General features: G+C 46.0%; 1 protein-coding gene across 2 annotated transcripts in view; it reads left to right on the forward strand.

Moving 5' to 3' along the window:
- The window catches only part of XPO6 (exportin 6), a 108887-nt gene extending 85359 nt beyond the window's left edge, over nt 1-23528 (forward strand). For both annotated transcript variants that reach the window (XM_082600494.1, XM_082600493.1), the window contains exons 14-24: nt 2024-2116; nt 5729-5873; nt 7529-7675; nt 8578-8767; nt 14280-14435; nt 15414-15528; nt 15704-15875; nt 17285-17446; nt 19805-19903; nt 20060-20290; nt 22835-23528. In XM_082600494.1, the coding sequence (XP_082456620.1) occupies nt 2024-2116; nt 5729-5873; nt 7529-7675; nt 8578-8767; nt 14280-14435; nt 15414-15528; nt 15704-15875; nt 17285-17446; nt 19805-19903; nt 20060-20290; nt 22835-22936 (1612 nt within the window). In that variant the 3' untranslated portion in view covers nt 22937-23528. The remainder of the gene's footprint in view (nt 1-2023; nt 2117-5728; nt 5874-7528; nt 7676-8577; nt 8768-14279; nt 14436-15413; nt 15529-15703; nt 15876-17284; nt 17447-19804; nt 19904-20059; nt 20291-22834) is intronic.
- Nucleotides 23529-24145: the final 617 nt, after the last annotated feature.

Genomic DNA, 24145 nt, shown 5'->3' on the forward strand with positions numbered 1-24145 from the left:
CACACAGTTCATGAGTGGGAGCACAGGTACTTTAACCAGTTTCCTGAGTCCAAATATTGTGCTCTTTCCAAACCACAGAGCTTCTACTTCAAGTTCTTTTCCCTCTTTTTCCTGCACTAGGCCTGTTTCCGCTGATCGTTAGTAGGAATAGAACATGTCCTTCGTCTAAAACCCATATTTAATTTAAACTTAAGCAATATATTATATCCATCAGTCATTTCAACTTCATAGTGAGATGACTGTTCAGAGATCCTGGATTGCTATTTTATAGGTCCTTATATATACATCTTTCTGCACTGCTTAGGTTTTCAGGCTCAGTACGTAAAGATACTTTGCTGTTTTGTCTTCATTTAGAATAAAGTGTGAGAGAAGCCTCCTTGTTATGGCTATGTGATCTTAATAGCCACTGTGATTAGCAGTGTTTTCACTTACAGGTTACATAAAACAAACCTAAGATTAAGATTGCTAAACATAGAAATATTAAAAGATGTTCATTTTTAGTGTAGAACAACATTAAAGAATGCTGTTGAATGAAGAAACAGAATGTAAAGTCACATGCGGTATGATTTCACTTACATGAGGTACTTAAGAGTAGTCAAAATCATAGTGACAGAAAGTAGAAGGCTGGTTGCCGGGGTGGGAGGGGTATGGAGAGTTATTATTTAATGGGTACTGAGGTGCAGTTTTACAAGATGAAAGTGTAATGGAGATGGATGGTGGGGGTGGTAGCACGTTGTGAATATATTTAATACCACTGAACTGTACACTTATTGTATGAATGTGAAAAATGTGGGGCAGCTTAAAGAATTAAATACTGGCTGCGCATTGGCGTCTTACTTATTGATGGTGACTGACTTGATGCCTAGTTATTGCCACCACCACATCCCGCTTCCTAGGACTTCAGATTGAGAACGCTTGGCTCTTTTACCCTTATTTCCTTGACTGACTGGAAATTCGTCTTTCTGACTGCTCCCCAACCCTGAATAACTTGTGGCTCAAGCTTGTAGTTTTGTAACAAAGTCCTGCTTTCTCCCCACCATCAGAGAGGAGCATTTTTCAGAGTGTGGTCCACATGTATCAGAGTCCCCTGGCTGCTATTCAAACATGCACATTTCCAGACCCCCCTCAATGCTACAGAGTCAGTCTGTGGGGCAGCACCAGCGAGCTGCATTTGTAATTAGTTCCCCAGTTGATTCTTATGCTCAGTGAAGTTTGAGACCCTCCTCACTGTTGGATTGGGGGAGAGAAACATGCACCGTCTTCCCTGGCATCCCCCTCAGACCTGCTCCTAGGTTTCCTTACAGAGTAAGCACAGAGAGAACCTAGCCAGGTCTCTAGTTTTTTTGGTTTGTTTGTTTATGTTTACTCAGAAAGGAATGTCTGTCTCTAATGAAAGACGCATTTCCCATTTCCCACTAGAGCTGGCTATTAGTTATTGTATTTAATGTTCGTTTGTACTGATATATAGTGAGCCCTTGGGCAACCAGTGGGCTCAGTAACTTGCTTCTCAAAGAATTGTGCTTGAAGTTAAAAATACCTTAATCTACTTTAGAAACTTTTGTGGCCTCCCTCCCCCTCACCCCGTTTCAACTCTTCAGAAAGTTAAAGAATTGTGTAGGAAATACCCATAGATTCTACAGTGAACATTTTGCTGTATTTTCTTTATCATATACCTATCTGCCTGAAACATTCACTTTTTTTCTAATTTTTTTTATTGTGGTAAAATACACATAGCATAAAAATTTCCATCCTAATCATTTTTATTGTGTATATTGTTACATTATATTATGTTCTCTGTGTTGGATATTTATATTGTTTTCAATGTAAGTAATGCTTCAGTTGGTATCTTAGTATATAAATCTTTATGCACATCTCAGATTATGTCTTTGGGATAAAATTGGAGACCTGGTCTGGATTCTTTTTGATTGAAAAAAATCTGTCCTCGAGACCTTGGTACCTAGTCCATTTTGTCTATTTTAGTCCATAAGCTGAATTTTTTTCTTATATTCCTCTTTGCCAACAGGCTGGTCAAAGTCACTTTGTATGGATCTCAGATAAAATTGTACAACATTGAGACTGCCGTGCCATCTGTATTGAAGCCTGATCTCATTGATGTGTAAGTATAGTTAGATGTTCGTGTATTCTCAGAAAGACTTTGTTATCTGGCCCCAAATGATTTTACAGATAAAAAGGGACTGTAGTGGCTGCCATGAAAAGATGAAAAACTCCCACCTCCAAACCTAGAAAGAGAAAGATTGTTTGATGATATCTCGGGGCCGGGGTGGTTGGAGTAAATGGAATTCATGGGGCAGATGAGAGCTGGCAGCAGAAGGTATATGGAGTAGGCATTTCAGGAGGAAAGAACAGCACAAGCCAAGCCACAGAAGTGTTCCAGAGTCACACAGTTAGGGACGTGGTGAGCAGTTGGTGTGGCAGGAGGCGGGGCTGGATAGGCATGTTAGGGCTAAGTGTTTCACCTTGAATGCCATGACTCTTACCCTGTAGACCAGTGACTGAAACTGCAGGGTACAGGAGAATTGCTTGGGAAGCATATTCCCTCAGAGATTCTGATTGTAGCAGGATGGCATAAGCCTCGGGTATTTACATACTAAACAAGAACCTCAAGTGATTTTGAAAGTGGGGCATCCAGGGACCACACTTTGAGAAACTTTACAGACAGTGAAAAGCCATTAGGAAAGTGACATATGGAAGGGATAGAGGAATGGGGACTGGAGATGGGGCCATATCCCTGAGATCACACTGCCCAGAAGGCTTGCTCTAGACTAGAGCAGGAGTTGGCAAGCTATGGCCTGTGCCAGATCCAGCCCACTGCCAGCTTATGTAAATAGTTTTATTGGAACACAGCCATGCCCATTCATTTATGTATTATCTATGAGCTGCTTTTGCACTACAGTGGCAGAGTTGAATAATTCTGAACAAGAGTGGATGGCCTATAAAACCTGAAATATTTATACTCTGGTTTTTGCAGAAAAAGTCTCTGACCCCTGTTCTAGAGCATTCTTGAGCTTCAAATTAGATAAATAATAGAGAGTCTTATTTACTGTGGTAGTTAAAAAAAATCTTTTTTTTAAATATTGCTTTCCTTTTTGAGAATTTAGAGAAAGCTTCTCCCAAGAAAGTTGCTAATTTGCTCATTAACACAACGCCTTGAACACAATTTTAGGAAGTTTTAGAGCTCCTCCTTTCAGCCTTAAGGAGCTCTGTAAGTTTGATAGATTGATTGAAATTCTTAGGAACCTGCCCCCCCGCCCCACCCCAAGACGCACTTTGATGTCTTCCTCCTTACTTTTGGTACTTACTTTTTGATCAATGGATTCTAAAGATAAAATACAAAATAACTGCTTTGTCACTATGAATATCAAATTCCCAATATTTATATTTTCTTACTTTAAGGTACCTAGTACCTTCTCTTACCTAACTTATTTTGAAAAAGTTCAAATCTATAGAAAAGGGGAAAATAGAATGAACACCCATATACTATACTCTCAAGCTAGATTCATCAATGATAAATATTTTGCCACATTTACTGTTTTTTTAAAAAAATAAATTAATTTAATTAATTTATTTATTTTTGGCTGCGTTGGCGTTGGGTCTTCATTGCTGCATGCAGGCTTTCTCTAGTTGTGGCGAGCTACTCTTCGTTGCACTGCCGGGTTTCTCATTGTGGTGGCTTCTCTTGTTGTGGAGCACGATCTCGAGGTGCATCGGCTCAGTAGCTGTGGCACGCGGGCTCTAAAGCACAGGCTCAGTAGCTGTGGCGCACGGGCTTAGTTGCTCTGCGGCATGTGGAATCTTCCCGGACCAGGGCTTGAACCCGTGTCCCCTGCATTGGCAGGTGGATTCTTAACCACTGTGCCATCAGGGAAGCCCTGCTGTTTTCTTTTTCTTGTGCTTCTCTCTGTATACACAAGTGCACACACATACATTTTTTGTGTGTGAACTGTTTGAAAATAAATTTCAGACAACACATCACTTCACATGTATATCCTTCAGCATGTATCTCCTAGGAACATTCTCCTATGTAACCATAATACCATTATCAACACTCAAAAACTTTCATAGATACAGTAATGTCATCTCCTATTTTTAAGTGTATATGTATATATATTCCGTATTCAAATTTCCCTAATTGTCCCAAGAATGTCCTTTTTACATATATATCTATAGACATACTTTTTTTTGGATCTGAGTTCTAACTAATGAATCGCACGTTATGTGTGTCTCCTGTAACCTAGACCAGTTCCCCAAATTGTGCGTGTTTGGGAGGGGTGGGGTGGAGAGAGAGACTGACTTTCTGGAGATCCAGATCCTAATTTTTTTTTTTTTTTTAAAGAAAATCTTAATCTGGATTTGTCTAGTTTTTCTCTGTATTCGATTGAGGTTAAACATTTTAGCAAGAATACTGCATAGGAGATGACATGTCCTTCTTGCATCATATCTAGAGGCACTTGAGGCCATTTTGCCCTGGGATTGTTGATACTGAGTTTGATTTTTAAATAGTGTCTGCCTATAACCTAGCTACATCCACTGAAAGGTCCTAGAAGCAGTGACACCCCAGTAGCAATGCTACCTCTAGTACTCAGGCTCTTGGTTTCTAAAATACATTCTCCATCAAAAGGAAGCAGAGTTCCTTGGAGAAATGCTCCAAGTCTGGGGCAGGTTGACCCTGGAGAATCTTGTTGAGTCAGTAAGGAAGGTTGGGAACATATGAAAAGGACATAGGGGCTATAGCTTGAAAGGGTTTTTCCTGGTCACACTTGACAGTGTGATCATCAAGAAAGAATGAGGATGATAATGAGTTATAACATATTGAATATAAAGCATCCATATGATTTAAAAGAAAGAAAAAGATCAGGGAGGGAAAGCTGTTTTTTACAGAAGAATACAGCTAATGAACAGAAAAAGAAAGAATTAGAAAAACCACTAGTTTGCAGCCACCAGTGTAAGAATGATTTAGGCAGGGTTCCTCAATGGGTGTTTGTTGGGGAATGGTCTATTTATTTAGTCTTAAAGTGTCACCCCAAGATTACTTACTAATTTTTTCAGAAAAGGGAGAAATAACCCATTTAGGTTTATTAGAAGGTCTGGTGTTTTGTAAGCTCTGAGACAACTGCCGCACTTGTAAAAAGATTGATTATTATCTGATGAATTGTGAGCTTTTATGATGTGTATTTTGTTGTGTGAATGGTACAGTACAAAACTGGCAGAAACCAAACATAGTCTTTGCTACTTCAAGCCTCTAGCCAGATACCATGTATGGTATGATGGAAGCTTAAACTTGAGAGGCTCATATCAAAGCTTATTTATAAAGCTATAATTCCTGGTAGTTTTCTACATCCTGATCTGTAGCTATGGATATAAAATTTTTACTAGTTCCCAAGTCAACACATTATCACTTAAGTTCTTTGATTCTGTTTTTATTATTTACCATTCTGTCGGCTGAGCTCACATGTGTCACAGAAAGATTGAATGAGATCTGATAGACATTTACTAACTGCCTTCTGTGTTCCAGGCAATGGTGGCAATATTTAGACAATGGGTTTTAACTTTTCGGTACTACGTGAGCAAGTAAATGGTTTCCACACTTTCACGCGTGTCCTAGAATAGTAAATGTGATGGATGAAATTCTTCCCTCCTGTGGAAACAAGTTTAGTGATAATATATTTTGACCATAACCTTTAAAATCACGTCTTCTCTCCTTTCGCAGGCACGCTCAGTCCCTGGCTGCTCTGCAGGCTTACTCTCACTGGCTAGCACAGTACTGCAGTGAGGCTCATCGGCAGAATACGCAGCAGTTTGTTACGCTCATTTCCACCACCATGGATGCAGTCACACCCCTGATCAGCACCAAGGTCTTGAAACAGCAAAGGCTGCACCTTTTCTTTAACTCCACGTCTGTCCTTCTGTTCATATACCCGTTTATTATAACATTAAAATACCACAAAGCATTAGACCCAATTCTTACTGCTGTGATAGAACTATGTGTCATTTCATTTCCTTTTTAGTTGTAGTCCATATAAATTCAAATATAACTACTTTTTCAGTTCTCTAAGTCCCACATGAATACATGCTCATTGTCAAAAAGTAAAATACTGTTCAAATATACAGACTAAAAAATTATGGTACTCTTTAATCCCTACCTTCAAAACATTTTCCTTTCCAAGGGAAGCACTGTCAACAGTTCGTTGTATATCCTTCAGACTTTTTCCTGTTTTCACATACTGCATACGTAAAAGTTTGTAGATAGTTGGAGAGATATCTTCAGATATCTTCTTTTGCTTAACAGTATGCCTCGGAGCCCTTTACACGTGTCGATCAAGTTCAGTTTTTCAAATTGACCAATGCTATTCTGTAGTAGGGGTGTATAATGATTTTTCTGTTGATGGAAATTAGATCCTTGTGTGTACATCCTTGTAGGGTAGATTCCTGGAAGTGTAATTGCTTGGTTGAAGGTTATATCCATGTAAAATTTGATAGATTCTAAGTCATCCTCCAAGAAGACCACCAATTTATATTTCTAAAGCATATACTTTTTTTCTTTTCTTTCTTTTTTTGGGGGGTGGGGTAGTTTTAATCATACATGGCATCCTGTACCACTATTAACAGAACAATGTATTGTTTTCTGTAAATTTTTGTTGTGTTTGTAATTGTAAATGAGTTATGATATCCTGTGAGGGGTTGTTTCAAAACTTACCTACCCATTGCTGGTATTTTACGTTGCCTCCGCTTGATAAAAAGTCACTCTGTAATGAATAACTCTGAAATGTGTGTACTCATGAATGTAGCTTTGTCCTTTTAGGTAGTTTTCTTAGAATAAGTGGGATTATAGGGTTAAAAGTTAGGGATATTTTGTGGTTCTAGGAAGTTATGTAATTTTTTTCCCTAAATTATTCTACGTGCCACTGACTCTTTGGTGTGTGTTTTCACCACAGTCTTACTAGCATTGGGTCCTGTTTTCAAAGAGTCTTCTCTTTTGCTAATTTGAAAGGGATAGAATGGTATGTGAACCAAGGTTTTGATTGGCATGTTGAGGTGAAGGAAGTAGGCGAGCCTGGTGCGATTGATGGAGTGCAGAAAGTGGGGGGGTTGCGTGGAGAGATCTTGGCTTGTTTGGAGCAAGAAGAGTGAGATGAACAATCCCCAGCTGTTTGAATGATATGCCAAGGAGTTTGCCATGTGATTTAAGAGCTGATGGGAGCCACTGTAGATTCTTGAGCTGAGAAGTGACTGAGCTCAAAGATGCTGGTGACTGAGAATGGGAGGAACTGGGCAGGGGGTGTTGGGGGGTGGTTCTGGCTTGAGGGCAGGAGCTATGGATGTGGCAAGGAAGAGGATGCCTTGTTGCTGGGCATCATTATAGGAAAAGTTCTTTGAGCCAGAGCCTAGGTGGTATACTTTGGCATCCAAGAACCATATTTAGCTTGTGGCTGCCTCACCAAGTTCTTCTGATAACCAGTCTCACAGGAGATGTTGTGAGCTGACGTGTCATGTCCTCTTCCCTCTCCAGGTCCAAGACAAATTGCTGCTATCTGCATGCCATTTACTGGTCTCACTGGCCACCACTGTGCGACCCGTCTTTCTGATCAGCATCCCCGCAGTACAGAAAGTATTCAACAGAATCACCGATGCCTCTGCCCAGCGGCTGGTTGATAAGGTGAGGCCTCAGGGCTACCCTGGGGTCCCCAGAGCCATGTGGCTCAGGCTCAGGGAAGCTGAGGAAGAAGTCTAGCCTTTCTTTTTGCACTTAGAGCTTACAGGCTGTGCCAACACAGGTGGATTTCTTATATGCGTGGCACCGATGCAGCCTCAGTGCTCTCTGTCAGGACCTTCCTAACACAGGCAGTGTGCTGATTCACACATAAAATGTTCCTCCCAAGAGGCATGGAGATTGTGCTGCTTTAAGAGCTGGCAATTTGGCTGGTGTTGGGAGAGTCCTCTTTGCATTCTTTCTGGTTTAAAACAGTCTGCTTTTGTTGTTAAATGTCTGTTTTCTTAGGGTTGAGACACTCCAGACAAGTATATTCTCCTAAAATCTTCCGGGAGGCTCAGGCTAGAAGTTTAAAAACAACAGAACGGGGGTGGGGTCATAGGGGAGTCAAAGCAGTTACTTAAAAGCACCTGGGATGTGAATGTATTGCTTCTGACTTGACGCCAAGGGCACATTGACTGTAAGAGACTCTTACCAGCACTGTTCTGAGTAGCTTCTCGGAGGGTGTCAGAAGGCGGCAGCTGAGGGACAGGTTGGATTCAGTGTCTGTGACTTCTCCCTCTGTAAGGCTTCAAGTACTGAATTAGAGGGGAAGTGCCAGCACTAAGAGTGATTGTTGAGGCTGGCCCTGAGATGTGCTAGACCCAGATTTTGTGTTTTTGCCTCAGTTTCTCTTTTCTCCCTGGATTATCTGAGTTGGACCAAAGTCCCAGGCCCAGGTTTTAAGAAAGGAGCCTGAGGCCTGAGCTCGCTGTGTGCGGTAGGTACTGAAGGTTACGTCAGGCACAGCCCCTCTGCTGCCCATGTTGCTCGTAAACTTCTGATGGACGCCTTGGGTTCTCTTCCAGGCACAGGTGTTGGTGTGCCGAGCCCTCTCTAATATCCTGCTGCTTCCATGGCCAAACCTCCCAGAGAATGAGCAGCAGTGGCCTGTGCGCTCCATCAACCATGCCAGCCTCATCTCTGCGCTCTCCCGGGATTATCACAGCCTGAAACCCAATGCTGTCGCCCCACAGAGGAAGATGCCCCTGGATGACAGTAAGTGGCCCCTAGGCAGGGACAGCCTGGGGAGATAGGTAGGGCAGGCATCATTCTTCCTTTGTGGCAGATGGGATTTGCATCTGGGGCTCACGGGTGAATTCATCTGTCCACAGTCACGCAGCTGCTAGGCAGCAGAGTCGGACTCGGGGGTAGAATCCTGCTCACCTGTGGAATTCAGTGAACACATCAGATGAACCTATTTCCTGAATGCAGATTGCCCTGTCTCTTATTTAAAATGTCCAAAATAAGGAAAACATCCATTTAAAGGCATTATTTGATGATGCCTTCCGTGGGTAAACATCCTACAGTGATTCTTGATCCATTTCAGATACTTGTATAAGCAATCAAAGCAGTTCACTTCTACACACTGGGAAACATGAAACTATCTTTTGAAACCGTTTCTAACCTTTCTCCAAATATATTTAAGAGGCTTTGAAAGAGCTTGGTATCTTCAAGTTTGATTGTTTATATTAAAGGAGGAGGAAAAAAAAGAATCAAGAGAACTCAGTAGTTCAAGTAGAAGGCATCAGCTTTCTCTGAAAAATCTTCCTGAAATAACAAATATTAAATATTTTGAAAATACAGTCTATTTTCACAGAAAGAAAATAATAGAACATTGCTGATGTCAGCAAAAATGCTTTGTGAAATGTTAGTCATGTGTACTCAACATTCTTTAAAAAAAGCATTACTTTTATAATTAGAAATATTAACATATGCTAATTGTACAAAAATACTAGAATGGTATACAGGTGGAAAAAGAAACTCTTAAATCTCACTATTTTTAGTATTTTAGAAAGTAACCTTTTTAACCGTCTTATTGTTAACAACCTTAATAATAATATACCGTAATAGCCAATTATTTTACCAGCAAAAGTGAGTTTATTCGGGAATAGCCAGAGGAATTGCAGTTCTCAGGATATGAGGACTACGGCAGACCATAGGCAAATCCAAAGAACTAGGAAGGGGAACTTGGTTTTATAGGGTAAAAGGGGGAGTTGCTAGGGGCTGTAATAACCAGAGTCCACTGGAAGAACCTGGGACTCCAAAGTATAAAGACTTCTCACTGGTTAGTCTGTGATTTGCTGGACTGTTTTCAGGTGGGAGAATAATTTTCTTCTTCCTGCAGGATAAGTAGGCAACACCTTCCTATTTGTAGTAACTGACAATAATACGTGGTGGGGCATAATAGCTCCCCCTGCAGACCTGTCCTGACTCCTGGTCTAGCTAAGGTTTGATTCCTCATTGTCTTCCCTTTTCTATTTGTAAGAATATTTTATAGTTATATAGCTGCATAAGAATGGCTGGCTTAGTGAGGGCATCCTGTGTGCCAGGCTCTTGCCTTGGCGATCTTACATCCTCATCAAATCTCTGGCTGTGCCAACATCAACCTTCAAAGTCTGGTCTTTGTCTGATCCTTGTTCTAAGTGTTTTACATTGAGTAATTCATCTAATTCTAGTAGGTACTGTTTATGAGTTAGGTACTGTTAATTATCCTGATTTTATCCATGAGGAAACTAAGGTATGTGAAGATCGAGTAATCTGCCTAGGGGTTCCATACAGCTATTGTGGAATCATGTTTTATAAAGCTTAATGGTCTTTTCTCACTTTATCTTGCATGTACTTACATCAGGTAGCATAAGCTAGGTTATGCTATGTGGTACCAAACAACCCGCAAAGCTTAGGGGCTTAATGCAGGGAAAACATCTATTTTCTTGCTCTTACTATGTGTCCAGCTTGCGTCAGGGGTTTGGGGAGGTTGTTCTTATTCTAGTCACTCGGGGACCCAGGCTGATGATGGCTCGGTTGTAGTCCGTGCTTACGTTGGGAAAGGAACATGGCGAATTGTGCAGTGGTTCTTAAAGCTCTTGCCTAGAAATGATGCTTGTCATTTCCACTCCCATTTCATTGGACAGTGAATGGTTATAGGGCCAGGGCTTAACTTCAGAGGAAGTGGAAAGTGTGATTGCCACCATGTGAGGAAATATTTGCTGAATAGCATAATGATTTCCACAGTAAACGTAATGAAAAACATAGTTAACATTTGTTGAGTGTGTACTCTGTCCCAGGCACTGGGCTGGGAACTTTATATACGTTATTTCACCTAGCTTTCCCTATAGCCCTTTGAGCTATGTCTTATTATCCTCGTTCTACAAGTGGTGAAATGAAGGCTGGAAAGTTTTTCCTATCCCAACTTTATAGTTTGAAAAATTTCCAAACCTACAGAACAGTTAAAAGATTAAGTAAACGAGGGACTTCCTTGGTGGCGCAGTGGTTAAGAATCCGCCTGCCAGTGCAGGGGACAGGGGTTCGAGCCCTGGTCCGGGAAGATCCCACATGCTGCAGAGCAACTAAGCCCATGCGCCACAACTACTGAGCCTGCTCTCTAGACCCCGCGAGCCACAACTACTCAGCTTGCTTGCTGCAACTACTGAAGCCCACGCGCCTAGAGCCCGTGCTCTGCAACAAGAGAAGGCACCACAATGAGATGCTCACGCATTGTAACAAAGAGTAGCTCCCGCTTGCCACAATTAGAGAAAAAGCCCACATACAGCAACAAAGACCCAAAGCAGCCAAGAAAATACGTGGTAGTAAAATAGAATTAAACCCCCATTCCAACTAAAACAACATTGTAAATCAACTATATTTCAATAAAAATTTTTTTAAAAAGAAAGATTAAGTAAATGAGAAACTGATATCTTTCACCAGGATTCACCAGTTGTTAATATTTTGCCACATTTGTGTTCTCCCCAACCTCACACACACTTTTTCTTTTTGACTGAGCCATTTAAAGGAAGTTGGTGACATCAACACTTTATCCCTGAGTACTTAACCTTTATCTTTGAGAACAAGATATTCTCTTATATAACCAGAACACCATTAACACAGCCAACCAAGCTGTGGAACATTGTTACAATAATGTTGTTTAATAATATAGACCACATTTAAATTTTCCCTAGTTGTTATCAAACTGTCCTTTTTTGCTTTCTAAAAAAGGATACCTTCAAGGATCATGGGTTACATTTGATTGTCACATCTCTTTAGTTTCTTAATAAAGAAAAATATTCCTAGTTTTTGTTTGTTATGACATTGACATTTTTAAAGCGTCCAGACCTGTTTTCTTGTAGAAAGTCCCATAATCTTATTCTGTCTGGTTGTTTCCAGCAGTTTTTGGCAGGAATACCACCCAGGTAGTGACGTGTACTTCCACTGCATCGCTTCTGTTTATCCCATTATTGGCGATGCTCAGTGTGATCACCAGCTTCAGGGAGTGTCTGCCAATCTGTCCACAATAAAGGTATCCCGCACCCCCTACCCCCCACCCCAGGCCTGGCAGGTGTATGTTGCTCTGGATCACAGGGGAAGTGGTGGCGTCAGGAGTGTGATTTAGGTCTGACTGGCTCCAGATCCGTTGCTCTTCACCACATTGCCCCTTTCTTCTTCTTCTTCTTCTTTTTTTAAATTAATTAGTTTGTTTATTTATTTATTTATTTTTGGCTGTGTTGGGTCTTGGTTGCTGAGTACGGGCTTTCTTTAGTTGTGGCGAGCGGGGGCTATTCTTCATTGTGGTGCACAGGCTTCTCATTGCAGTGGCTTCTCTTGTTGTGGAGCATGGGCTCTAGGTGCGTGGGCTTCAGTAGTTGTGGCTTGCGGGCTCAGTAGTTGTGGCTCGCGGGCTGTAGCGTGCAGGCTCAGTAGTTGTGGAGCACGGGCTTAGTTGCTCCGTGGCATGTGGGATCTTCCCGGACCAGGGCTCGAACCCCTGTCCCCTGCATTGGCAGGTGGATTCTTATCCACTGTGCCACCAGGGAAGCCCCCCCCCACCTTTCTTTTTGTTATTATTAATTAGCCTTTCTTCTTGAAAGCAGTGTTTTTAATGGTTTTATAACATCCTATCCTGTGGAAGTACCAATTTACATATTTCCTATTTTTGCATATTTAATCCATTTTCCTATTATTGCATATTTAGTTGTGCTTTTAGTTTTCCGCTTGCACATTTTTGTGAATAAATCTTGGTTCTTGTTTAAATACGCTCACATCAGAGGTCAGATTTTGGTCTCTTGACTCTGTTTGCCTTCCCTGTGCCTTGTGTGTTCTTGGGGAAGCGTCTGCCAGGTGCAGTTTTCTGGCTCAGTGAGCATCCGTGTGCTCGTAGTGTTGTGAGTGAATGGCTTCTTCAGGAGCTCAGTTTCTAGCATCCCTGTGACCAGCCTTGAGTGGACCAGGCCTGTTGCGAGCCATTGTCTTCTTTCATGCCCAGTCCTATGAGTGAGGCGGTGTCATCTCTCCATGTTTTCAGATGAGGAAACCGAGATTCAGAATAAGCAGAGTCAGGAGTCAAACCTGGCCCAGTGCCCCTCTAAAGCCTGGATTCTTTCTGCTGTCCCCTTCCCTGGAAGCTGCTGCAGCCCTCACAGAGGCTGGTGGGCTCTGGGGGTCAGGGCCACCCAGAGAGCCCTAGCAGGTGGAGGCTGGCTCTCAGCCCAGCTCCAGTTCCTCCTCTGGAGCTACACCAGCGTCGAGTCTGTCAAGCTCAGGCTGAGCCCTGTGGGGCTTCTTGAGGCAGCCGGTGGGAAGAAAAACCCCACAGGTGCTGGGGAATGGTGACAACTTCCTTGTGCTGGATCTCCTGATATGTCAGGTGCTTTGCGAGAATCATTCTGAACCTTGTCTCTAATCCTCACAGCAACCCTGCAAAGGTGGGGGCTATTGGCCAATCCTGGTGTACCGATGAGGATCCCACCCCCATGTGTAGCTGTGTTGACCACGTGCAATTCACATCCAGGCCCTTGCTCTGCCCTCTGAGATCCTGCCTGTTTGCTAGCCACTGCCTCTGTTTCCCCTGTGTGCTATATGGAGTCATCAGTGAGCTCTTACATCAGGGGATTGTTAGAAGTATTTATCGTCAGTAACATATAATACAATATATATTACAATATAATATAATGCAACATAATAATAATTATATATATTTTTTCAGGCCCAGTAGACCAAGAATTGATCAGGCAGTTGATTCCTTAACACAGCAGCAGTAGATGTGCATGGCAGGTGCTTGTGTGGATTACCGGGCTAGAGCCATGTCTGGAGTTGAAGGAGGGTGTTTGATCTGCATGTGTCCATTCTTGTCTGTGGTGATTACCTTGTGACACTTAACATTCTCACTGGTCTATCACCATCTTACAGTCTTGATTAAGTCCAAGACACCTAACCTGAGGGACATTTCATCTTCTCTGTGGACATGTTTCAGGTGGATAGAGGCAGAATAGAGGCAAAAAACTGAGCAGGCTGGCTGGCAGGCAACTGGAGTCCTGACAGTAAAAAGGGAACAAAAAAAGGAAGAAAAGGATGTAGAAAGAGAGATACAGAGAGAGATTGATAACTCAGTCAAGAGAGACTTCTGTGTGATTGTCCTCTGAATAACTTTGCAGGTTTCTTCCCCTTCCCTGTGTTCCCTCTTACCCTGCTTTATCCTTAGACAAGTCATAACAGGCAACTTAATCTTGGTTTGCAGCCAAAGTGATTATCCACCAGACACTTAGTGTCTTAGAAGATATCGTGGAGAATATCTCTGGGGAATCCACCAAGTCCCGACAGATCTGCTACCAGTCCCTGCAGGAATCCGTTCAGGTCTCCCTGGCCCTCTTTCCAGCTTTTATCCATCAGTCAGGTAGGAGCTGGCCGCAGGCCTCACTGCTGGGTGGTGCTGACAAGGATCGGAGTAACTGCTTAGCTCTGCAGGGCAGGCCAAGTCAGTCGGTGGGGTCGGCCTAGATGGTGAAGGCGGAAGGTGGTGCTGTCGTGTGTCGCTGAGTCACTTGGGAACATGAATGGATGGGAGTAAGAGGGGCGTTGCAGCGGGATGGAGAACTTTTCTGATAGTTCCACTTACTTACTTACACGGCAAAGTGGATTCTGCTGAGATGCTTCACCTCCGCACACTGTCACTGTCACTCAGAGAGGCTCTCTCTGGGTCTCTGGATGTACTCGCCTGGCTCTCATGACCACTTACAGTGGTCTTGTCAGTCTTATGAGAGAAATATCCAGGGCTTCTCAGTCAGCAGATGTTCACCGATTGCCCCTGAGTGTGTGCGGTTCAAGCCATAACGTACTCTACAAGATGATTGTTTAGATCTGGAAGTGGAGCCACACTAAATGTAACCAGTATATTCTGCAGTTAATCTATTTAATAGCCCAGGGCCATGCAATCTGAGTACACCCTCACTGTCCACTTTCAGCCCCTTGACCCTGGACCCAACTGCAGATTATCAGTCATAGAGAAGTGGCTGAAGCCCTCAGGGGCTGACCCAGTTCAGTAGTTGCATCAGCGAGTACAGAATAACCCACCTGCAGTGAGAATTCTGCGTGGCGCTGGGTGCTGGGCAGTGAGGGCGGCTTCGAGATGACCTTCTTTTCCTATTGTGAGCCATCAGGCAGAGTTCTCTGTACCAGAGCTGTTTTCTCAGCGCATCCTTAATCATTTCCCACTTTCCGTCATTGGCTGTGATGGTGTTGGGGAAATTTCTTCCAGCAGGAAGTCTTAGAGAGAAAGGATAGTGCAGACTGCAGAAGGAAGTGCATCAAGCCAAGGGCTTCTGTTTATCCCTGTGTACCTGTCTCTAATCATTTGCTTTGTCCCTTTATGTAGATGTGACTGATGAGATGCTGAGTTTCTTCCTCACTCTGTTTCGAGGCCTTAGAGTACAGATGGGCGTGCCTTTCACTGAGCAGATCATACAGACCTTCCTCAATATGTTTACCAGGTAACCACAGACCCGCTGTGTCCAAGGTTTTCAGACTCCACATGTGAAGTGGTGCGACCTGGCTACAAAGTGTGGGACTTTTTGCTCCTTTCCTTCACTTGCCACAAGTGTTGGTTTTCATACTGCTCCCCAGAGAAACATTTTCTTGGCTACTGTGTGCTTTCTCTGTCTGCAGAGAACAGTTGGCCGAGAGCATCCTCCACGAAGGCAGTACTGGCTGCCGGGTGGTTGAGAAGTTCCTGAAGATCCTGCAGGTGGTGGTCCAGGAGCCTGGCCAGGTGTTCAAGCCCTTCCTCCCCAGCATCATCTCCCTGTGCATGGAGCAGGTGTATCCCATCATCGCCGAGGTATGAGGGGCTGGGGTGGTCCCCTGTGCTGCCTCCTGCCTGAGATGGGGGAGGGAATGAAATATTGAGGAAAATGTGTTGTGTTTTAAAGCTAATTTGTTAGTTATTTTATTTTTCTTATAAAATATTTTTTTTTCTGAGAAAGAGTGCCATTAGCGTGGTATGGTTGTTTTATATTGGTTGAGTTAATTAGAGCTAATCTGGTGTAAGCATAACAGGTTAATTGTCACAAGGTTGGTTGATAAGTAAGATCAGTGTCCCATGGCAAACAATTTAGAACTTTAGGTGAATATGTGGTTTTCTCCAGCAAACATAACAAACGTTGTAGTAATAACACTTGATAACACTTTCCTATTAAGAAATTTCATGATCTCAAGGATACAAAACAAGTTCTTAGAACCGTCCAAAGCTTTCATCATTAGAAAGCTCTTTGTCCTTCCTAGAAAACAGCCACTCAGCATGACAAAAGTCAGAATAAATACATATTTAACGTAAGTTTTCTGTAATAGTTACGTAAATGAGGGCTAACCTTCCTACCTGCCCAAACTAAGGTTTAAGTAAGTCCAGTTGATTTGCATCATTAAACACACCTGCGCCCTCTGAGGATTCCTGCCGTGGAAGTTGGTGCCCCCTGGTCTTAATTTAACTTTAATCAAAGTTGAATTAAATAGATCTGGGCCTTATAATTTTTAATTCTGCTGAGACCTGTGGAATAATGTGACCTGTCATGCTCTTCAGTGACTTGGAGAGTTTTGGATAAATGTGAAAATTATTGCTGAGCCTGCCTCCCTCACCCTCTCCTCTTGCCACTGAGAAAGGAGACAGACTGGGAGAGCAGTTAGCGCCACACGGTGCCTCCCCCGAGGTGCTGCTTCCACCTGGAGGCCCTCTAATGCTGCTGTCGGTGGTTTCTAAGTGCTCTTTAAACTCCTTTTCTATAGAGGGCAGAACCTCTTTTAAACCTTCTTATTTGTCTTTATCCTCAGAGATTGCATAAGACCAACAGGTTAGCTGGGACAGCTTTTTTTTTTCATACTGGCAAAGGAACAGCACCACCAAGAAGATGTGACAGATCAGATCAGCTGCTTGCTCAGCAGGAAATCCATATTCCTAATTGTTTTCCATTTAGTAGCCTTGTTTTCTTAGCTTAAAAAGCTGAGTGCTTCCATCAGAAAAAGGGCCCCTTGGCACCGACCCAGGCATTCTGTGTCTCAACTGTGGCCATGTCCCTGCCGAAGAACTCCTCGTTTGAACTGCTGGCCCACAGGGGGCTTGACAGGACGAGAGTGAGGGTGGAAAACCAACACACTGCTGGCTGTTAGGAGGCATCTCTCAGGCCTCTTTGCTGCTCTGGGCCCAGGCTGTGAGTGGCTCCCTGAAGGTTTGAGGGTCTGTGTGTGTCTCCACAGCGCCCCTCCCCTGATGTGAAGGCTGAGCTGTTTGAGCTCCTTTTCCGGACGCTCCATCACAACTGGAGGTACTTCTTCAAGTCCACCATCCTGGCCAGTGTCCAGAGGGGGATTGCTGAGGAGCAGATGGAGAATGAGCCTCAGTTCAGTGCCATCATGCAGGTAATGTGGCAGAGCTGGTGAGGCTGCCTTGTGATCGAGGAACAGACAGGCATCATTCTGGATACCACCTGGGTCCACTGGCCGACTGTCCCTTGCTTTGCTTCTGTGGCATATGGTCCCACTGCCTCTAACATGGCCACTGCAGCAGGCGCCACACTGTGGCACTTTGAAGCCTCGTGGTCTTGAGTCTGAAGCTCAGCTCTACCTCTTAGTACCTATGAAGTTAGTTAACTTCTTGGAGCCTCAGTCTCTCCATCTGTGAGGTAGGGATAATAGTGCCTATTTTGTGGGTTTGTTGTGGGGTTAAATGAGAGTGTACACAGCGTTCGTGGCACCCAGGATGCTGGATACATCTCAGTTCCCTCTGCCTTATAGCAGAGTTGCCCCACGTGTGAGGAGGCTGCCCACGTCAGGACCACCTGGGGCCCTCCTTACCTGCAGCAGTGTGTTAGTTGATCTGCATTTTTGAGAGATAATTCTGGCTTGTACCATGTTGGGAGAAGCACTGCCCTGTGATTGTCTCCTTTTCTGATCAAGTGCGACTGTTAAACCCTAGAGAGTGAGCTCTGGGGGCTGAGCACACACCACTGTGGGAGGCGGGCGGCCTCCCGTGCCAGGGTGGCCGGCTGCTCAGGGACCGCTTTCAGGCGCACTCCTTGTTCTGCACTCAGTCATACAACTTTTTTATTCTAAGCCTCGGCTGAAGTAGAGAGTTATTTTTATTTTTTGGTTTTTCAGTGCTAGCTTTTCGTCACGAGGAAACCAGCGGATTCTACCGTTCTTCCATTCAGCTTCCTCCCAGCGTGCGCGCACACACACACGCTCACGCGCTCTCCCTGTGTGGAAGAGCAGATGTCGCACCCCTGGTCTTTGCAGTTATTTTCATGAACTTCCATCTCTGACACCCCATCACGGGCCTGGATTTGGAGTATTCAAGTGCCTTCTCTCCTTCCCCTCCTACCTCCCTCTTCAACTCTGTCCTTGCTTTCAAGACTCTTTTGATGGCTGGTCCTCCACTCAGGGCTGGTAAAAGCCACTTTGGAAAACAGCTTCACAGTTTGGCAGTTTCTTATAAAGTTAAACATGTAATTACTATGTGATCTAGCAATCCCACCTCTAAATATTTTACCTAAGATAAATGAAAACATATATTCCCCCAACCTGTACACAGATGTTATAGCAGCATTTTTCATAGTTGCCAAAAGCTGGAAACAATTCAAATATCCATCAGCCAGTGGCTTGATAAACAGACTGTGGCACCTGCTCCTCAGCAAGTAAAAAGGAACCTGTTCTCATTCGCACAACACAGTGACCTCCCAATACATTCCACCAGGTGCAAGAGTCCGGCTCCAAAGGGCTATATACTGCTGATTGCATTCCATCATAGGACACATGTTCTGGAAAAGGCAAATCTAGGGGAATAGAGAGTGAGCAGTGGTTGCCTAAGGGTAAGGGGAGAGGACTGACCACAAAGGGGGCATGAGGGAACTTTTTGGGAGAAGGAAATGTTCTGTTCTGATCGTTGTGGTGGTTTGATGACTCTGTGTGTTGGTCAGAATTACACAATGGTGAATCTCAAGAGGGTGCATTTCACTCTGTGTTACACTTCAATAAACCCGACTTTAAAAACTAAATAAAACAATTGGGCATCTTGGAGATTTTATCACTACAGCAGGGGTTATAAGACCCCCTTCTCATAGTTTAGCAGCCCAGGACAGAATGACGAGGCCATCACTGGCTCTTTCTGGGGAATGTCCTGCCCACCACTGGGTTTACATTTCATTGGCCTCCCCCACTCCTCCTCAGTCACTTTCTGTGGGAGCAGGGCTCTTTGTGTTTGGGGTGGGGGGTGAACTGGAAACTTCCACAGCCCAGAAACTGCAGAGTAGTTTAAAAATTTGCTATTGCTTAACCCCAAGGCAGAGGCAGCCAGGTGTGAAGGAACCTTCAAGGATTTGTGGTTTATAAGACCTGGGATGCCAAGGAGAGGGTGGCTTATGGGCGAGTGGTTGGCTTGAGGCGGGGAGGGCAGCCTCTGGTATCTGCTAAGATGGCTGAGGTACTTGCCTAGAGGTGTTAGCTGCTTCCTTCAATGACAGATCCTGTGAAGGTGTGGAGGTTTATTACAAAAGGTGCAAGATGAGACCAAATAAGTGAGGCCCAGTGGGGAGAACACAGGAGCGTTCCACAGATCTGACCAGACAGGCCAGGAGGATGAGGCAGTAGGTGCCCCCGCCCTGCGTCGGCGTGGGGAACCGCCGCCAAGTGTCAGTTCTTTGGGCGTAGGGAGGTGCCCTAGAAGGGCTGGATCTGAGGGTGTTGAAAGGCTGCTTATAAAATGGTGGTCTTATTTCCTAGGCTTTTGGACAGTCCTTTCTCCAGCCTGACATCCACCTATTTAAACAAAATCTCTTTTACTTGGAGACTCTCAACACCAAGCAGAAGCTGTACCACAAGGTAAGTGCCCCAGCTCTCAGATGAAGGTTTCTTCATCAGAGGTGTCGTGGGCCCAGGCCGAGGCCATCCTCCTCAGGTCAGTGGCTGTGGAGCACGACAGGGAGTAGGCAGGGAGCCCGCCCGGCCTTGGCTCACCCTGCTCTTTTCCTTCTGCAGAAGATCTTCCGGACCACCATGCTCTTTCAGTTTGTGAACGTGCTGCTCCAGGTCCTGGTTCACAAGTCCCACGACCTCCTGCAGGAGGAGATTGGCATCGCCATTTACAACATGGCCTCTGTGGACTTCGATGGCTTTTTCGCGGCCTTCCTCCCAGAGTTCCTGACTAGCTGTGACGGTGTGGATGCCAACCAGAAAAATGTGCTGGGGCGGAATTTCAAGATGGATCGGGTGAGGAGAGAGAGGCCAGGCTAAAGGGAGGGCAGACGTGGGCTCTCAAGCCTGGCACCTGTTCTGAGAGGAGGGGGCAGGCTGCCTCACGCGTGCTTTGTGCCCTCGGCGGCTCCACTGTAGCTTGTGCGGGCTCCTGGATGACTCGGTGCCGTGGCTGGATTGAGGGGCACACGCTGTCCCCCAGTGGTGGCCTCTGCAGCACGTATATTCTTCGTCTCAGCTACTGGGCCCGGTTCTGGCCCCAGCTGTCTGCCTGATTTGTCTCAGCTTCTTTGCACCCTGTCGAGCCCACCTCTGACTGGGGCCCAGCTCTTGTTTCCTCTGGGTCGTGAGCCAGTACAGCCAGGACTTGCAGACAGGCTGTGAAGATTGATGCTTGGGAGCCCAAGCACCAGCGGTTAGCAGTGGGGCCCTGGGCTCTTCCAGATGCCAGGCTCAGTGGGGCTGACCTGCTGCCAGGCCCTGGGAGGAGCCTCACAGCGCTCATGCTCTTGCCTCCCACTGCCCACCCAGAGACGGTCAGGTGGGCTGTTCCGCCTGGGCAGCCCCTTGAGTGAGAACTGGGGTGGTGAGGTCTGTGGATGCACATGAAGCCATCGTTGCTAGTGTGTCCGGGTCCCGTGGTGCCCAGCCTCTCCTGTCCTGGGGCCTCCTTGCTGGGCCCTCACCTGTCCTCCTCCTTCCAGTTTCAGCTGCTAAGTCTTGGCTGCTCGCCCGCCAAGAGGCTCTTCCTGGAACTTTTCCTATCGAATAAGTAATTTTCGTCTTTCAGCCACTCACACTTGATGCAGTGACACCTTCTCTTTCTCCCACATCCTCTTGGTGGTGTTGACCTGACCGCCGTGCGAGAACAGCCCGTCCCCATTCCACTTCAGCGTCCAGGGTTGCATGTTGGTCTTGCTGGAGCAAACTCTTCGTCTTCCTTGCTTGTCTCGTCTGTGATACGTGTCAGGGTAGTTCTTTCTTAGACTCAGCTCCTGTTTTCCCTTGTCTTGGAAACTTTCTCTCCCTGGCGTTGATGTTGTTTTCTCCTGAGCTTCGTTAAGTTCACTTCAGCCAGTTGGGTATTTTGTCATCCTTATCCTGGAGGCCAAATCCTAATATTTAATGATCAGTTTCTAATGATGTCATTCTCAGTCAACTTCTTGATTTAAAGCAGTGGTTTTCAAAGCTATTGATAGGTATGCATCAGAGTACCTGGGGTGCTTATTAAAAATGCAGAAATATACTGCCATGTTCCATTCAAGACATTCGAATTTGGCACTTGGGTGCCACTGATTTTAAAAATATCCCTTGGTTTGTTTTGAGGATGAAATAAGTAAAGGAATCAGCGCCTTCATTCATTCGTTCATCCATCCACTGTGTGTTTGAAGCTGGCTTCTACTCCAGCCCTGTGCCAGGTGTCCAGGAGCTCATGCCTCCCTGCCTTTAAGGAGTCCTGCTGGGAAGATGGGCAACAGCGCCCTCTGTGGACCACGCTGAGCCAAGCACCTTATTTGCCTCGGCTTTTTTATAGTCTTCCAGCAGCCTTCTGAAGTGTAGGTCCTGTTGTTCAACCCCACTTCACAGAGGAACCCAGGCTCGGAAAGGGCAGCAGTTGGTTGGCAGTTACAGAACTTGGGATTGGTGGAGCCAGGAAGCGGGATCTGGAGCTGGGGGTTCTGCCCCCAGAGCCTGCCCTCACTGTCCGCAGGCAGGGTGAGCCAAGGGCCTCAGAGAGCTTGGAGCGGAGGCACCGACCTAGCCCGCTGGAGCCAGGAAACAGGATGTATCCAAGTGGCCTTTTTGGAAGAGGCAGGCTTTGAGCTAAACTTTGAAGAGGAGGAGAGGTTAGCCAGGTGGCCTAGGGGGTGTGGACAGGCACCGTTGATGTTACTTTGCCTGTGGACCTGCAATCCAGCCTTCAGTAATCCCAGTCCAAAGATGAAGAAGCAGACCTCGGGTGGTCCTGTAGTGGTCCACGGTTGAATTTGGGCTTCCTGCTGTGAGGGGCCTTCTCTGTTTGTATTCTGTGGCCTAGCAGGTTAGGTGTCATGAGACACATGGGCCACTGTGACTCTTGATTGGCAGGGCCTGCCTGGAGCCCTGGGTGGAGAAGGGCTCTGCAGATGTGGCTCGGCCGGCCGTGGTGGAGGGGAGCCGTATCCGTGCTCGGGAGCGACTCTAGTCTGAATCCCCTCCCTTCCTGACTGTGTAACCCGTGGCAGGTTTCTTACTCTGTCTGCGCTTCGCTTTCTTCATCCTTCAAATGATGGTACTAACAACCTGCACCGCAGGCTGGCAGTGAGGATTAAACAACTTGTCTCTGAATCGCTTGGGACAGGGCCTGGCACGTGGTGGGCACTAGGGCAGTATCAGCTGTTGTTCTTTTTCTCCCACCGTGCCTTTGCTGACACGTGGGGCAAGAATGAGTGAAGTTTCGCGTTTTGTCAAATGTTCTCAGAGCTCCGGACGCCCTGTGGGACAGGAGTGGGCTGGTGGGGTGGGGGTGATTTTGGGTGTTGGGTGGGGCTGGGCTGCAGCTGTGCCCCTGCCTTCCAGGACCTGCCCTCGTTCACCCAGAGTGTGCACAGGCTGGTCAACGACCTGCGTTACTACAGACTCTGCAATGACAGCCTGCCCCCCGGCACCGTGAAGCTCTAGGTGCGGCCTGCTCACCGCCCAAGGGACATGGACTCCTGCCGCCGCCACCTGCACCACCTCCGCCTGCTGCCATGGGTGTCTCCCGGACGGGCGTCGGCCACTCCTCGGCTTCTCACGCCCGGAGCGGCGTCGCCTGCCCTCACCCCCCTCCACGCTCCTCTCCTGCCACCCACCCAGCAGAACTGGCTCCGGGGTGTCCCGGGGTTTGGAGCAGGCAGGGATCATGCGGCCAGGTACCAGGGAGGCAACGGGAAACCCTGTGGGGTGGTCCGTGCAGATCATGCGTGTATCAGTCACGAGGCAGAAATGCCAAGGACAGCTGTGACAGTGCCACCTTCTCACCATTCCACCTCCCCACCCCTCCCGGCTCAGCCGGCTAAGGAGAGGCATGATGTTGGAACTACTTTGGCACTTCTGTCAAGCCTCTCCCTCCCTCCCCCTCAATTGCCTTGAAGTCTCTGCTGTTTGTCAGAGATTTGCAGACCCATGGGGTTTTTTTTTGTTGTTCTTGTTTTCTCATCATTCCATTGTGATACTAAGAAACTAAGAAGCTTAATGAAAAAATAAAATGCTTATGTTGTTGTTATATAAACGCTGGTTAGAGAGCTTCTTTTCCACTCAAAACTTCCTCAAGGGCCAGCATCCAGGTGAAGGGGAGCATCCTGGCAGGGAGCGGGGCAGCAAGGGGTGAGGCCTGTGTCGGTGCCTTGGGGGAGCCCCTCCGAGGAGGACTAACTTACATCCCGTCCTCTTCTCGACAACATCTTTAACAGTGAGAAGACGCAGGGTCCCTGTTTCTCAAGTTCAGGGACGGTGGGGGACTTGGTCTGACAGCTACCCTAGTGGTTGAGGTGGGCCTGGAGTCCAGATGATGTCCACACCCCTGCTTCTCAAAACGTGGGCTCCCACTCCTCCCCCTCCCAGAGAGTAGACCCCTCAGTGGACCAGAATCTCGCCTGAGGACAATAGGGAGGTGAAGGTCTCTTAATGGATTGTCTGAGAATGGGGGTTGGGGAGGGTGTAGCCGTGTGAGGGGCGAGGAGTGGGTGGGACTCAGGGCTTGCTGGTGTGTCAGAGAGGTGAGGCCTTGACCAGCTGTTCATGTGCAGAAATGGCACTTGTCCTTGAAGTTTCTAGGATAACGGATCGGCAGCTCCTCCTGCTTTAGGTGTGACGGGGACTGGACAGACAGGACTGGGGTTGCTTCTA

The sequence above is a fragment of the Mesoplodon mirus genome, assembly GCF_964341445.2.
Source record: "Mesoplodon mirus genome assembly, chromosome: 15".
Classification (NCBI taxonomy): Eukaryota; Metazoa; Chordata; class Mammalia; order Artiodactyla; family Ziphiidae; genus Mesoplodon; species Mesoplodon mirus.